Source organism: Corella eumyota, chromosome 2, assembly GCF_963082875.1.
Source record: "Corella eumyota chromosome 2, kaCorEumy4.1, whole genome shotgun sequence".
NCBI lineage: Eukaryota > Metazoa > Chordata > Ascidiacea > Phlebobranchia > Corellidae > Corella > Corella eumyota.
In genome coordinates, this window is record NC_137491.1 from 12,997,455 (window position 1) to 13,014,339 (window position 16,885).

General features: G+C 26.9%; 1 protein-coding gene across 1 annotated transcript; it reads right to left on the reverse strand.

Moving 5' to 3' along the window:
• Positions 1 to 3,929: 3,929 nt before the first annotated feature.
• LOC145741971 (uromodulin-like) lies at positions 3,930 to 15,769 on the reverse strand. The gene is made up of 11 exons (XM_082559680.1): positions 15,616 to 15,769; positions 13,971 to 14,079; positions 11,170 to 11,234; positions 10,577 to 10,714; positions 9,978 to 10,183; positions 8,555 to 8,721; positions 7,255 to 7,387; positions 6,761 to 6,879; positions 6,365 to 6,533; positions 4,961 to 5,135; positions 3,930 to 4,737 (listed from the first exon to the last, which is right to left on the reverse strand). The coding sequence occupies exons 3-11, from the start codon at positions 11,231 to 11,233 to the stop codon at positions 4,556 to 4,558; spliced, it is 1,353 nt and encodes a 450-aa protein (XP_082415806.1). The 5' UTR covers position 11,234; positions 13,971 to 14,079; positions 15,616 to 15,769; the 3' UTR covers positions 3,930 to 4,555.
• Between the last annotated feature and the right edge of the window lie 1,116 nt (positions 15,770 to 16,885).

Here is a 16,885-nt window from a genome sequence, read left to right on the forward strand (position 1 = left end):
TCGTCGAGCTAACAAAAGTTAAAAAATAATAATGCAAATAAATTAAATTTTTTTTTTTTTTTTTTTTTTTTTTTTTAAAAAAAAAATTTTTTTAAATTTAAAAAAAATACTTTTACTTTTTAATGATCTTGCATACGCAACTAAGATTTTTGTAATATATATTTCCACACCAAAATTAATTGACTTAATTATTTAGGATAGCCTTTATATTCGATTTTAGTTTTACAAATTTCGTAAAAACCTGTCAACAATCAGTATTAAGTTTTTTCTAGTATTTTGTTATTAAAACGATGAAATATTTATTGACTTAAAAAAAAATTATTTTACGTCGAGTCGTCTTAACCCAGTGTCGTTTAAGTAGGTTGGTATAATTGGAGTACTGAGCCTCGGACCACATTGTGAACCCCATACATCAAGAGCAACACGAGTTTTTGTAAGAGATATTTGATTCCAAGTATCCAAGAAACTTAAAAAAAGAATTGATTTGCAAACAAAATTAACACACTGCGGAAGGCAGTTAAGCCTTTTTGTTGCCAAAATTCGTTGCTAAACGCTTAAATTGTTATTTTAATTCAGTTTTATTTTTTTAATTTACTTGTTTACAACTTCAACTTGTCGAAAGAAATTGGGGAAAACAGCAGAGTTGTAAAGCTGGGTGCCCGGTAAATAGGGTGATGTTGACTGTTGTGCTGATGAAACTGCTGCACAATCATCCAAGTTAAAGCTAGTTGACATCAAAAACAATATGTCCATTGATGGACCAAGTACTAATAATAAAATTGTTAAATTGTAATTAACTTTAAAAAATATTTAGTTTTTTTGTATTATTGTAAATATGCGTTTTTTACTAAGGATTTTTTAGACAAACGCTGGGAAATATTAATGCTTATTTTTTACTAACGCACTATTATGTACAGTTGTTTAATTATAATCAATTTACTATTCTTAAGGTAAATTTACTTAAACCAGGGTCTTCTACACATCTTGACGTACTGAATTGTTCAGTACAGGAAACTGGTGTAAAGCCCTCCGGGACATCAATACAGGACTTAGTTGTTTTTAACAAAGCTTTCTCACATAAACCGGAACACACAGTGATTGGTTGTGAGTAAGTAACACAATAACCTTGATTACATGGTATTTCCTAAAAATAAAAACTCGTTATTTAGGCAATTTTTGTTTAATTTTTACATATATTAAATAAAAGGTTCAAATAGTTTAAGTATATTTAAAAAAAATTTAAATAAATTTAAAAGTCAAAAAAGATATTAGCAAATACAATGTAACTTATTATTAACATGTGCTTAAATAATGGCTTTAGCTGTATTTGTTAACCGAATTAATAGCTATTCAAAACAAGGTTTCATACATTAAGCGTTTTTTATCTTGATCTTCAGGCATACTGTTAAATAGTAAACCGTTTTATGCAATTTGTTGGGGCAGTAGCTTGATTATAGTTCTGTGTCGTAATAGGCTGTGTTGTTACAAGTTACAGTAATAGGAGTTATATTTACTAAATGTTTTATGTAGTGTGCTTTAGTTTCACTGTCAATTTTACTAGTAGGTCTAGTATTAAAGTCAGCTTATTTGAAACGTTATAAAAACAATTTATAGTTGAGTTGTCTACTACGTTAAAGAACTTAAAGGTACGCCAACAAGTAAGGTAAGACATATATCATTTATTTATAGATAATTACGCGGAAAAGTTATAAATATCCATTGGATAATTATGCGAAAATTTACTAAATATTCAAAAAAGGGTTGCATGATAATTTACTAAATAATTTGAGAGCCGTTATATCACCCTTTTCTACTGCCTTGAGTTAAATTTTTACATAAACCGCATATGAAATTTTTTTATGGGTTTAGGCAATTTCAAATTTTTACCTCATAATCGTCACCAGGGCAGTCTTCTCTTGGTAATATCTCATTATTTTCTCCGAAACAAGTGCGAGCTCGCGTTTGAGTCCCGGGCGAGCATAAACTTGAACATAAATTAAATTCGTCCCAACGTCCCCAAGCCGGAAACTGTGATGGCTCTGTACAAAAAACAAACCCAGTCGCTGTTGTTTACTCATTTCATACAGACACATAAGAATAGGTCAGTAATTATTAAAGGTGTTTAGCAATAATGAGGTTCAGCTCCTTAATTAACAACTAACTTACAATATAAATTTTTAAAATATTGTTAAAATAATACAAAAACAGTTATTTAAAGTTGTAATAACTACTTGGTAAGCTTTTTTAAAAAAGTTATGTGTTGAAAAACTAATAACAGCTTACCGCAATCTTGCGTGTTACAAGATTCTACGACGATTAAACAATCTGGTGGCAAATTGCTCACAACTTGGTTACAACTTCGAATTCCTGTAATGTATCCAATGTTGCATATATCAGAACATTGTTCATTGAATACGGCGTCGGAAAAAGTGGCACATAGGTCTGTATTGCATGGTATTGTCTAATTAAAAAAATCAAGAGTTTTTAATTAACAACATTGCTTTAACCAACGACATTTTTGGTAAACCATAACAGAACAAAATTGTCAATATAACTATTTTTATAATACTAACATTTGACGCATCCACGAATCCTCCAGGACAATTTCCCGGGCTCACAGTCGCCCCAGTGTCAGAGTTTAAACAATTTCGAACACGCTCTCGCGTTCCAGCAATACATTTAGGTTCAGGCGACACACACTCGCCATACTGGAATTGAGCCCAGTGCGTAGGAGCGTCACACATCACTGCACATTCTTGGTTTTGAGTTAAAGGCTCGTTACAAGAAGCACTAGAAAATAAAAATATACGAATTTAAATTAAATTTGTTTCGGGTTAGTCCGGTAGTGTGATATATTCATGGCGTCGGACTGTGAGTCGAAAGTTCCTGGTTCGAGCTGCACCAATGCCAAACTATTCGTTCTTAAGCCCAGCGTTCACGGATAGCTTAAACACGTCCTCTCGCACATCCTTAAACAAGAAAAAAAAAACTATTCCCTTAAAGGGATATAAAAAATTTTTTTATTTGTTTTTACATGCTTTAAAAAAAATAGCCAATAAGATTTCATAAGCTAATATCATAAGGTCACATAAAAAAATTAAATAAAACAAAATAGTTAAAAACGTATGAAGTTAACATACACTTCGCATATTCTAGTCCGAGATTGACTTCCAGTTAAACATGGAAGACCAAGACAAGTTGACCATACACTCCATTCCGAAAATTCTAACATTAAACATTAAAAAAATTGTTTTAGACGTAATTTTTTAAAGAATATACATTATTATAAAATAGCTTACGTGCATTGGTTATTTGTAAAATTCCAATTCCAATAAAGAAAAACAGATAAGTTTTGTTAATTTTTTCCATAATTTACAGTTATTATTAAACTTAATTTAAAAAATACAAAAGCAATAAAATAAGAATGAAAGTAATATTCTACTTATCAAACATTTAAAAACTGTCTTTTTTTACATGAAAAACTACAAATTGCTATCCTGATATTTATGTTAAACGATCAAAATTATCCTCTCTTTTATATAAATTTCATTTTTTAATCTGTTAAATAAATTTATAATTATTAATTTAAAAACTCAATTTTTTCGCAGATAAATTGGGTGTGTAAATATAAATGCCACATAACACAATATAAGTCAAAACAATAACAGTCTTACGCGTGGAAATTCGTATTAATTATATGGGAAATAAAGATATCATATAACCTAATATTTTTCTGTTATTGCCTGCTATAACAACAAAATTATTTGCACTAAGCTTAATGATAATTGTATATTAAAAAGTATGACTTAATACTTTGTTATGGTAATGTTGTTTAGGCCCATAAAATAAAAATACTTTTTTGCCAACATTTATTTGCGCAACATATCAAAAAGGCTTTCGTTTTTTCTCCAAACATAAAACATATAAAATTGATAGTAAAAAGCGTCATTAGTAGCAAATACATATAATATAAAATAAATGTTGAGATTTGAATTTACCAAATAACGAAAAAATGTGCGAATTGACTATTTCATTTTATACTAAAAAATCTAAAATTATCTTAAAAGTAATTAATTTACTACGTATAAAACTGAGACAAAAATAATGTAAATATTCAATAAACTAGCATAAAATGTAAAAAAGGCTGTTATATAGTGCAATGGTGTAATATCAATAAGGAAAAGCAAGTGCTATACCGATAATAAATATCAAATTTTTCAAATGTTTTTGATTTTAAGTAACAATTGAACAAATTGGATAAATAAATAGATTTTTAATACCAAGCAATATGCTGAACAAAAAGTTTTTGTTAAAATAAAATTTTTTTATGTAAAAAAAATTGTTAAATTTGCTTTATAAAATTTCAAGATCTCTTCATATCTAACAAGGCTTATAAATTAACCTTACAATGTATTTTTTTAATAAAATTGGCAATGCGATACGATATATTGTTTTCTTGAACAATTTTCTTAAAAACATTTAGGTTTTTTATCAATCTGATTTTAATATAAAATATTCAAGAAAACGAAAAAGTTAAATAAAATAACGAATGAATTTAAAATGACTCGGTGGTGAAGTTAAGTGATGTAAACTGTCGCTGGGTGGTGTCTTCGAGTTTTTTTCTTGCGTTTTGTTTGCGTTGTTTTTGTTTTCTGCGAAATATTACTCCGCCCACGATACCAAGTATAATCATGATTAAACCAAATATAATGACAAGTACAATCATTGTGGTGTCAACTAAAGTAATGAAATAAAAATAATTAATACAAAAATAAGAATGTCGTTGTAAAAAAAATCTTTCAGTGCTTTGGCGAGTAAATTAGTATAACAAATTAAGTAAAAAGTTAATTTATGCATTGCGTAAAAAAATTTAAGTTTTAGATTTTTTTTTAATTTTATGTTTTATTTGTTGTGGTTAACTACAAACTTTAACTAAATAAAAATTGTAAAATTATTTTACCTGTTTCTTCGTTCTTTAAACTGTCTGATATTGAATCGAGGTCGTCAACTTTAACTTTAATTGGTCCGTTTGTTATGAAATGACCACTATGTGGCATAAAATCCTGATCATATACGCCCTCGTGTGTTAAGGCTTCACGTTTTTTACGAAACCCGCCAAGACCTTTGCAGTCAATCTAAAAAAACAACAAATAAATATAATTCAAAAACAATTATAAATTACAATTTCAATATAAAAAAAATTATTATGTTTTGTTAGGCATGGCATGGTGTGTGCTTTAGTTTAAAACATTTTCTATTTAAAGGCGTTTGATTTGGTATATGTGAAAATGCAGTAGCTTTACTTTTTTTGTGTAATACCACGAACTTGGTAACTTTAAACAGGGATATATTTCCTAAACCCAAAGAAACTTGTTTAAGGTTTAAACAAACCAAAAATATTCACAGGTGATACGCATTGGTACAGGGTTGGCTTATTCGATTAACCACACGCACTTTATTTCCAGGAAAAAATCAACCCGTAAATTTAACAATAAATATACAAATATTTTACTTAATTAAGTGGCCTACCAATTTACCTTAAATTTAGATTACGCAATGGCTATATTAAACTTAAAAATAATATTAATTAAATTTAAAGTAATTTTGAATTTTTTTATTACATTTTTTCGATATTTGATTTTTTGCATTTGGTAGTATGATTACTTTAGGGATAAAATACACTTTACATACATATGGTATACCTTGGACAAATTTTTTTTTTCTATTATTTGTGTTTTATACTATAATAATAAAGTTAAAAAGGCGGATCAATTATATGCAGAAATCTCGGCGCTAAAGTAAATTGGCAAATTATAAAACTAGCTCGACCTGTTTTAACACGTATTGCGGTATAGGCTTGCCTGGTCTATAAATAAATAGAGTGTAAAAATTTTCAAACCCGGCTTAAATATTCCTTTTTAAAATAACGATCGATAATTTTATAAAATTTTCCAAAGTAGATAGTTCCGTTTGTATTCATTATTTGCGTTCTTTAATTGCAAATTTAATCATTTTTTATAAAATGAATTTTTCGATAATAATTATAATTTCCAAAAAATTGTCTAAAATTGTTCTGTTATAAAAAAATATTTATTCTTCCATACATTAAATAGTTTTATACATATATATTACCTGATAAAAACTTAAAGTTTTTAACCTTATTTATTCTAAAAAGCCCAATGGGTTTTATCACTTTTAAATGCAGTCAATTTACTCATAAAAATGACTTGACAAAAAGATAAAAACTAAATGTAATAGAATTGTAAAAAATAAATTGTTCTAACTAACGCGAAAAATGTCATTCTTCTTTATAAGTTAAATTTAAAGAAAATAAGAAAAACTCTAAACAAAATTATCAGCTTACTCCTTCGCCAGTGCAAACTTCGCCAGTTCTGTTGCAAATATCCACTTCACAATGTAAATAAACATCATCCGCACTATATCGCCATTTAAACATTTGAAATTTAAACTGACCATTTTGCTGTTCACCGTTGTAACGAATTTGAACAGTCGTGTCGTTTGGATTTGCGCACCTTAAAAGTTTTTTATTTAAAATTTGACTTTTTCTACTATTACAACTAATAAAAACTATGTTTAAAACTCATATTATAATTTGGTTTTTATTTTAATTTTTTTTTAATATTTAAAAATTTTTAAATTATTCTGGTTTAAATAATAAAAAAGGTTTATAGTCAAGCCTTACTTTTGGCTTTCAAATTATAATATGTTTGTTTAATATCGAATAATATTCGTATCTCACCTGTCAGAAATTAACATGTGTTTAGTTGAAATTGGGTCGGCTGGGTCACGTGACTGCGAAGCAAAACATCTGTCCATTGTGACGACAAGAGTCGACACGCTTGAGTAAGATAACTCAACCTGTTATAAATATTATTTTAAAAACTTTTTTTAATAAGAGTTATTGCAATGCCGGCAATAAAATTTATGCCAAGCGCTTGTTTTTGTAAGCTAGCATTTCAAAATAATTTAATTCTATTAAACGTGAAGAAATTAAAACGATTGATTGTTTATTTTATCAATAAAAAAGGTGGCTTAATATTTCATTTATTTCAAAAAGTTAGAATAGGTCAATTAAATTGTTACAGTATTAAAAAAATTGTATTGTTCAATGAATACATTCAATTTGTAAAATTTTACTTAAATTGATTCTTAAACAATATTAACGCGTTTAAATTTTTTTTAATACCAAAAAAATAGTTTAATTTTCTTTTAAATATTTGAATTTATCTTTACCTGAACGTAGACGTATTGACCAATCCCGATCGTGGGTGATTGTGTATATTCAAATGCTGGGGAGTAACTGTTATCGGAAAATAATCTCATCTCGACTTCGAACCTTCCTTGTTCGGTTACGAATTTTAAAACACTAAAAAACAAGCATTTTGTATTGAAATTTCTTTTATAACACACGGTTAAATATAATTAAACTTATAAATGTATTTTAATAAAATTTTTTTTCTATTTCTGTGTCAGTTATAGGTGGAAATTTTATATAAAAATTAAATATTGCTACTAAATTAAGTGTAATCACTCTCACAATGTTTTTAAGATTTAAATGCTAATATTCCGGTTTAAATTTACAGTTTGTGATAAAAAGTTTTTTTGGTTCATGCTGCTTTAAATGTTTAATGTTGTTAACATGATATACACATCTGTAGCACTACTAACCCTTTTAAAGGTTAGGTAATATGGGTTATTAGCCAGCGGCTATCACACATAACACATGTATGTGAATATATAAATAACATTTGACTTGCAATATACACATTTCATTGATAAACATTGTGAAATATTATATATTTAATTCGACATTCTGCAAGATAAAAATATCAAGTCGTTTAATGTAACACTTGTATTAAACATAGGTGTTCATTTTATGTACAAGTGTAAAAATGCGATGTAATGTAACACAACATTTTTCTCAGGTAATTACATGTTGAATTATTATCAGTACTTTAAATATTATTGAACTCATGTTGCCCAAACGTGTCAATTACATTCAACATTTATTTTAATGATCTAAATTAATGTATAATTTACACTTTTCTACAAAAAACTCTATATAAAAATTAGTAGAATTTGTCAATATTTAAGATTTTGCTATAACAAAAATAATTAGATTTCTTTAATTTATTTTTACGACTCGGTAAATATTTTAGATTAATTTACTGATTTTGTGTTAAACATGAAAGTAATCTTTTTTTGTACGTGTCTGGTAAATATTAAAACCACTTTATTTGAATTATTTGTCATATGACGTGTTTTTAAGTTGTTTAAGCAATTTTTTTAGGAGGGTCTGTAGTCGTTAACATAACAATGCACAAAAAAACATATCAACTCTATTTAAGTTTTTTTTTTATCAAAACACATAACTTCATTTGTCAATAAGTCAATAGCCTACCTAAAATGGTCGCAACTGAAATTTACTGCAGTTTAAATATTTTTTTAGGGTCCACTAAGCTTCATTACATATATAGATTAATATAAATTTATATATTACCCGACAAATCAGGTTTAAATTTAAAACACTTACTTTAGGGTGGGCAGAATTGCAGGTCCTGAAACCGTGTAAGTGTCTTCATAAATACATTTAAAATCAAGTAAAATAAGTTCTCGGTCTATAAGATTGTTTGTGTTGTGAACTTCTCTATTCCAAACTACTGTGTTGCTGAAAGTGTAATCATCACCGGGTTCACGTTGCTAATATTTTAAAAAAAGGTTGTTGTAAACTTTTCAGCTTGATAGTTAGGTAAAAAAGATTAAAAAATAGTTGTGAAAAAATAGTTTTTTTTTAATTGTAAAACAATATGGCACCTGTTTCAAAATATAGATTTGGTTATTTAAAGCTTTGTTGTAGACAAATAGACTATAAAATCAAAGAAAACGCAAAGTTAAAGTTTTTTATCGGCATGTTATGCTTATTACTAATTATATACTAGTCTGTATTAGATGAATGTAATTTCTATAATTTTGTCATTATACCGAAATAAATTATAACGACAGTATAAATACACTGACATGGCCCAACAGGCCCAATTACTAATCAAAAAAATTTATGTTTGCCGCTTAATAAACAAATGTATAATCCCCTTGTAATTTTGGTGATAAAAATCGGACTTGCCCTGTAACCATTTCGCAATAGCTTACGTTTCAAACCGCCATATTTTGTTCTTGGTAATAAATCATAGGATCGTCTAAATTCGACTTAAAAACTTATAATCATACCACGTTATCAGACAAATATAACATTTTCTTACAAAGTGCTTTCTCGTTACTTAAAGATGGAATTATGACGTCACTCTTAGCAGTTGTTACGTTTGTTGGCCTAATTGTACGTGTGAAAAATAAAGGCGGGTTATATTGTGTATGTTAAAAATTACTTGTTACCAACCTCTTTTGCCTATTTGTTAACATTGAAATAAAAGGTGGAAAAATTGTAAAATAGCAGTGATAATAAAAATTTAAATAAAAACTTTTTTAATAGCTGATTGATTCATTTTTTTGTAAAAATAACAACTTGACCACTTAAAATAATTTGACGTCATTTATTTTTCTAATGCAAGTGAAATGTCAGAGTGGGTCATGCTTAAATTTAAAATAAATAAAAGAGTGTTACTATTTTTATAAGAAATTTAAAAACAGTTATTTTTTTAAAATAGTTTTCTAATTGCTATACTAAAGATTTTTCAATTTTCTTTAGTTTGATTTTTTGTAATGTATTTTAATTATTTTAATATATTCGAGTTTTGGGCGGTTTAAAATTTTTCGGTAATTTGAATTAAATCTTATGTAGTAAATTTATTCGATATTAATTGCTTATTTAAATATATTTGGGTAATAACATTTACTTTTATAACTTTAACACAAAAAAAACACAAAAAGTGAATTTTTGGTAAAAAATCCCACTTAAGAATTAGGTTTTTATGTATATGTAAAAATAAAAACACAACACTTACAATTACTTGTGTTCCACAGTTTGAAAACGGAGCCTTAATTGAAAGTTTATAAAGATTATTTTCTTCCGTCGCTCTACACTGACTCGACGCCGATGACTTTCCGAAATAAACGTATTGCACTGCGTCATCAATTTCGAGTTCTCTTACCAAACCTTTGTCGATAACAACGTCTATTCGATCGTCACCACACTGGACAGTAGGTTCGGCTAAAATAAAGAACAAAAAAAATACGTAACTTTAATTAAATTTAATATCCTTTATTTGAAACTTCAGAGTCTGATAATATTAAAAATTGTTTTAAATTTTTTACATTTTGACAAACTTGCACATTTAAAAAAAAAAAACGATTAAAATCTTTCGCAAAAATTGTAATTTTTTTAAAAAAGTTAAATTTTAAAGGTGACTTTACATAACCTAATTAAAATAATAAATGAGACTAAATATGTAGTAAAAAATTTGCAAAATAATGCCACAGATATACATTTATATAACAGTACAAGTTGGAACAAAAGGAATGTTTTGGTATCAACCCATTAAAGCCTTTGTATTTAACAAAAGTTTAAGGTTATATATTTACTAAATATTAAATTTTAACTTACGATGGTTACAATCCTGTCCAGCCCACCCTTCGTCGCACTCGCACCAATAACCCCGACTGTAAGCTAAATTTGGAACACAATTTCCACGGTTGTTACAAGTTACGCCAGCGCACGTGTCAATTGTTGTATCTTCTTGTCCTGAAATGATTTAGAGTGATGTTACATAACGTTGATAATTCGTTTAATATAGTTTAAATTATATAATTTTTTTAAGTTTATTGTTTTTTAGTTTGTTGGTTACATTAGTAAGTTTGTCCAATGTAAAAATGTATTTTAAATAATCTTTATAAAATAAAACAAATTGTCGTTTCGACTTTTAATGCACAAAGACTTAAAAGCAAATTAAATATTATGCTGCTAAAAATAAGTAAAAATTTTAATAATTATGTTATTGCATGAACAACAAAATGATGACCTTTTGAATTTTGATATAATTACTGTGTTGCCAATACCAATGAATAGGATTTGTCAAATTTAGGTTTAAATTCTTATTTTAAGTTGTTTTGCAATTTTAAATGCAGATAACTTTTTATATTTTAAATCATATCGATCAAAAATAAATTAATTTTAAATTAAAAGCACTTAATAGTTACCTTTCAGCACTTGAATAAAATTTAAAACCAAGAAAAGCAATGTAAAAGCATGTTGAAATATCATTCTAAACAAAATAAAAAAATAATTTACATTTACGATACAAATAAAAATAAAAGCAAACAAAAAAAAAATTTTTTTTTTGTTAAATCTTATAAGGTTGTATTAGTTTATTGTGTAAAGATATACAGATTTAAGGTTATAGGGTAATGCAGTACCACCTGACCTTTAAGTTTGTTTTTTAACTTATCATTTTTTAGCGGCTAATCCACATTACTAATTAGATTTAATTGCCTTGGGCATGTAGTGCGGCACAACTTTAATCTTTTTAAACCTCATTTGTAAATATAACTTTATTAAACTAAATTCATGTCTTTGTCGTGTTAATCTTTATTGCTAAATGCAAAGGAAGTAAATTTCTTTTTATTTATATATTATGTTTTTGGTTACTTATTTTTTTGCTAATTTTTGTAATTCATGTTTAAAAGATAATTATTTTATTTATTAAACGTGCCTTTAATTAAGGCGCGAACGGGAAATTTTCGTGTGTCGAAATGTCGACTAACAACTCTATATTAAGGCGGCAAATAATATAGAGAAATTCGCTTTTAGTATTCACACTTACGCCATGGCTTAAAAAGTCTCCGAAACAATTTAATAATAACTTATAATAGACGACAATTGATTGATTTTGGGTGAATAATAAGGACACGCCCAATGATGTTTATATAGCAACAGGGCAGGCCAGTAGGTTAATGACATTCCGTCTAGTATAACCATACTGTAATTTTCGGTTTTATTTAACCCTATTTTAAATTAATTTGACATTTGATTTGTTAATGTTATTTTAACCGGCATCCTGTCAAAATGATATTTTAATGTTAATTATTTTTTTTATAGTTAAATTAAAACGAAAAATAAAAACTTTAAATACGAGTTGGTTAAAAAATATTTTTATAATTGAAATAATTTTTACAGTTGATTAAAAAAATGGCGAACGACATAGACGATTAAGTTTTTGATAAATTTAATTTAATCTTTTTATCAAAATATATTCTTAAGCTTAAATTCTGTCTTAAAGCTTAACTGATCGGCGAGACTTAAAAGGCAAGATATAATAAACCTTGTTATAAATATTCACAAAACTCACGTTCTGCCAATCTTAGCTTTATTTTGTTGCAATATTATATAACTCATATAAATATATTGGGTAAATATTTACCGGGGTGTAAATAAAGAAAAATATAATAAAGTTATTATAAATTAAAAAAGAAGTTTAATGTATAGATTGTGACCAATTCGTGAAAATATAACTAATTTTGTGTTAGATCTTTATTTATTAAAAATAAAACTTTACATCGTCCAAACATGTTAAATATGTTTTTGGTATAACAAGTATTTTTACCCAATGCCTATAAAAGTCGTAAATTGTCGTTAAAGTCAATTAAAAACTAAAATTACGTTAAATATTTAGCAAGAAAATTAAACCGTATTAGTAAATTTATTAAAATACACTTATGCCTAAATTAACGACAAAAAGTATAAAGCTTAAATTTTGTTGGTTATGACTTCATAACACCGGTTTAAAATTTACGTTTACTTAAAGTATGTCGTGACGTTGTTATTGCATAATTACACCATTAAAGTTTACGCAATTATAACATTAACGCCAATTGTTGGTTGAAAGGATTTAAACATAGATAGATCAATTGAATAACGTAAATTACCGAAGCTTTGTTTGGTATGATAATCGGTTACGTAATTTCCCATTTGTGTTTAAGTTATTTTTTAATTTTTCGTTTTTATGATATTTTGTATATTTTTAATTTTATATACCAAAAAAATTGTAGAACCCATATTTAATGTTGGCATTAAAAAAAAGTAAAAAATATTCTTCAAACACCCTTAGTTTTATATAGAAAAATAGTTAAACGGACCACACTGCTATACAAGTAAACAGTTTAAAACAATGAAATAAATAATCACAAAATAGTTAGTTGAGAATTATATTATTTAAATATTGTAAAAAATTAATTTTCGGACTTCGCTGATTAAAGGCCAATCCCGTAGGCCTCTAAATTACCAAGAAATTTCAAATCGCTTAGATTGGCACGTTCTAAGCATTTTAGGTTTCTTGACCCACCAATTGCTTATTTATATCATCAAAAGATGGTCAGTTATGTCGTAAAATGTGTTAAATTGGATAATGGCTGGCAGCAAATGGTCGATAATAACAATTTTGCCCTTTAAGGCAGTTTTAGTCGTTTTACTATTTTGCAACAGGGTGTATTACATTTTTTGCATTGCTAACAGCCTTTTAAAAGCATTTCACCCATTTTTCACTTTTAATGTATTTAAATATTCTTTTGTGTAGTATTAATATGCATGTGTTTTTCGCTTAATTTTCTTTGTTTAAAATTACAAAAAAGCGGAAAAACTGCTTTAGCGTCTAAATGTTTTAAAGGCTATTATTGGTACACATATACCGCCCAGGGCCTATTTGCCTTAATCATATTTTATAATCGTATTTGGTAAGCGGAACTAAAATTTTTTAACGAAATAAAAAATAAGGAAATTGTATTTTTTTTGAGGAACACATTAGGAATAAATTTCACACTTTTTACAGCCCTAGCTCTCTAAAAGAACTAACTAAGATTTGTGAACAGTTAAAATTAAATTTATGATTGTTTATAAAATTTCGCAACAGTATAAACATTACAACTTAACGTGTTAAATAATGACATGTTTGCTATAGGTAATAAGATATGATTTCATATCTAAAGCATTTAATCATAAAACTTACCTTGTAATATAAAACTTAATTGTTAGTGTTTATTTGCACAAGTTAATATGTGCAAATTCTCGGGGAATTCCCGCGTTGTTTCTTATGGGAATCCCTCCTCTCTTTATTTCTATAACAAAAAAATAATATGACATAATCTTAATATAATTTAGGGCCTTTGAATTGAAACTTGATAGAATTTATAAAGTATTTATAAACTGAAGAAATGTGTAAATTGAACAAAATGGAAGAATGACGTTCTCATCAATTATGAAATAACGTTTTTTGTTAGTCATTTATCTAAATTTAAACACTGTAAAAAATTAAATTATTTTTAAAGAAGTCTATGTGTATTTTTTTTTTGCTTTTTGACCTATCTCATTGTTTCAAAAGTTAATATATTAATTGTTTTAATTAATTAACTTAAAATTAGAAGACCCTGAATTTTTATGTATTGTAATTTAGATGTATACAAGACTTAATTAGAAATAGCACGTAGCAATTTGTTATTAATCGTAAGTGATGAATTACATGCTTAGCGCGCTATGTGATATTGATGAAATTTACCTAAAAACTTGGTTAATAAATATGTCCATCTTGTAGTGCCATGATATTCTTAAGATGTTAAAAGAAAAAACTTTAATTTGTTTATGTTATTTTTTGAACCGATTTTAAAAAGCTCGGTCTAAAACAATGTTTTGGTGAACGCCAAACAAACAAACCTTTAGAAAAATTTCAACCGACGAAATATTTGTAACAAACCCGCGTTTATTTGTATTTAGAGTATATACATGAAAGATTTTTTAAACAAAACTCGGAAAAATAAAGTTAAGTAGTGATTACAGATATTATCTGGACACGGTAAAATTTTGGCATTTTAAAAACAATACAATGGAGAGATTTTGTAATAATTTTACGTGTTAAATGTTTTTGTATTGTTTTAAATGTTTCTATAGTTATGATGTTATTGCTATATGTTGTTAGTATAGACATACTAAAACAACTTAATCCAGTTGCTTTGTTTAAAATGTTATCCGTTGTTCGTTTAATGTAATATTATTTAGCCTTAATTAGATTTACAAACAAAATGGTTTGTAGGTTTTACCACGGCATTTGTTATGATTAATCTACCGCTTTCTTTATTAATTCTTACTTAGCCTAACATGTACGTGGTATGTTTATGAATTCAGGATTAGATTTCTTATAAGTGGTTTAAGTTAACACCTCAGGCATGTATTCCCCTTTCCAAATACAAAATATTAAATTCACTTAACATTTTTCGGTAATTTTAATTTGTGATGTTACATTTGTTAGTTTTAAGAGCCTTTAAATCATTCATTTTTAACTGTTTTTTAAACACAGGGCACAAGGTCAAAAATGTAAAACCTGTTTTTATTGCCATATTAGGCAAATATACATAGTCGTAATAAGGCAATTATTTTTACGTCATAAATCTTAATTTGTTACGTTTATTGTGTTATATACTGGCAACAGTCACATAAATGGAATTTTATTACATTGCGTGTTTTTTAAATCTTAAACCAGTGTCTGAATGTCAATCTACAAACCTCAAAAGTAAACTTAAATAAAACCGAAAGAATTTTATATTTATACTAATTTTAATGTCAAAAAAACATGTTATATGCATAATAAAACAAAACTTTACCTTCGTGTTTGCTTGATGTTAGTAAAAATAAGGTAATACAATTTTCTTTTTGCTACTGTGTCCAAATAGGTTAGGGCTGAACTTCATTCTATGAAACTCTGCACCGCCCTTACGTTGGTATCTCACAACTGTGCAGTAGCCTTTTATTTACAATTTCTCTAAAATAATTAAAAAATCATTAATTTACAATTAAAAAACGCAATTTCGCCTATGCGATATTTTTCTATCAAACATGTTACTGTATTACAAAATATTTGATCTTCATCCAGCAAGGTATAAGCTAACCAAAGTCAGTTTTTTTAACTCGTTATTTCTAAAAAATATATGCATCTACTAAGTTGGTTTATTTTAATAAAACAAATATTTTATTTAAAAAAAAATTCCTATAATTTAACTTTTAATAAACTCTGTAAACTAGTCAAAGGTTTTTCTGAACGTGAATAACAGTACACAAACCAAACCTTAGTCGTCTAGCTCAAAATCTAAAAATAATTTTTTAAGCACGATCTACTGAAGCTAGGTTTTAAAAAAATATATCTTATATAGATAAATGTCAATATTTAAGCTGCTTTTCCACGTATTTTAATACCTCTTCTTAAATACTTTTGTACGTTAAATTTTTATGTAAGTATTACCTAAGACCTTCTTTATTAATAAACCACTTGAAGTATTAAATTAATGACGTCAAATAACAATGCTTAGTAATGTAACTAACTACCTGTCTTAGTAATATACGGAAATGCTAATTTTTAATAACTAGGTTATTACCAAACTGACGTTTACTTTTAATTCTATACATCTTAAATAAACAAATAACTATACTTCTCCCCAATTTGCCTATTATTCTACGTGCCAATTAAATCTATATACTTTTTGTATAGCCTATTATTTTTATGATTTTTTAGCCTATAGCGTCATAAAATATTTCGAGGAATTTTTTCGCGGCGGATCACGTAAACAAGTTTGCCATTTTACGATAGCGATGTTTAGTTCTTTATTGTAACTAAACACAAGGCATGTAATAAAGGACGAAATGTCAAAACTTTATATTTGACATAACACGTGCTTTCAACTAACGTTCATTTCTAAAAGGCGATTTCATTTCTAAACTGTAAACCTAATTGTCATAATCCGTAAAGAATTTAAAACAAAGACAGAGCTTAGCTAAAATAAACTATAAACCAAAACTTCTAAAACTTGGGCATAAAAATTAAATTAAATTGTTTAAGTTGGTATAAAAACGAACTCCATTTAAAAAAAATTTATCTAT

Coding starts and splice junctions, on each gene's coding strand:
- LOC145741971 (XM_082559680.1), bottom strand. CDS start 11,233: ATGATATTTCAACATGCTTTTACATTGCTTTTCTTGGTTTTAAATTTT. Junction 10,184..10,576: donor TGGACAGGATTGTAACCATC/GTAAGTTAAAAT, acceptor TCTTTATTTTAG/CCGAACCTACTGTCCAGTGT. Junction 5,136..6,364: donor AAGTTTGCACTGGCGAAGGA/GTAAGCTGATAA, acceptor TTGTTTTTTTAG/ATTGACTGCAAAGGTCTTGG.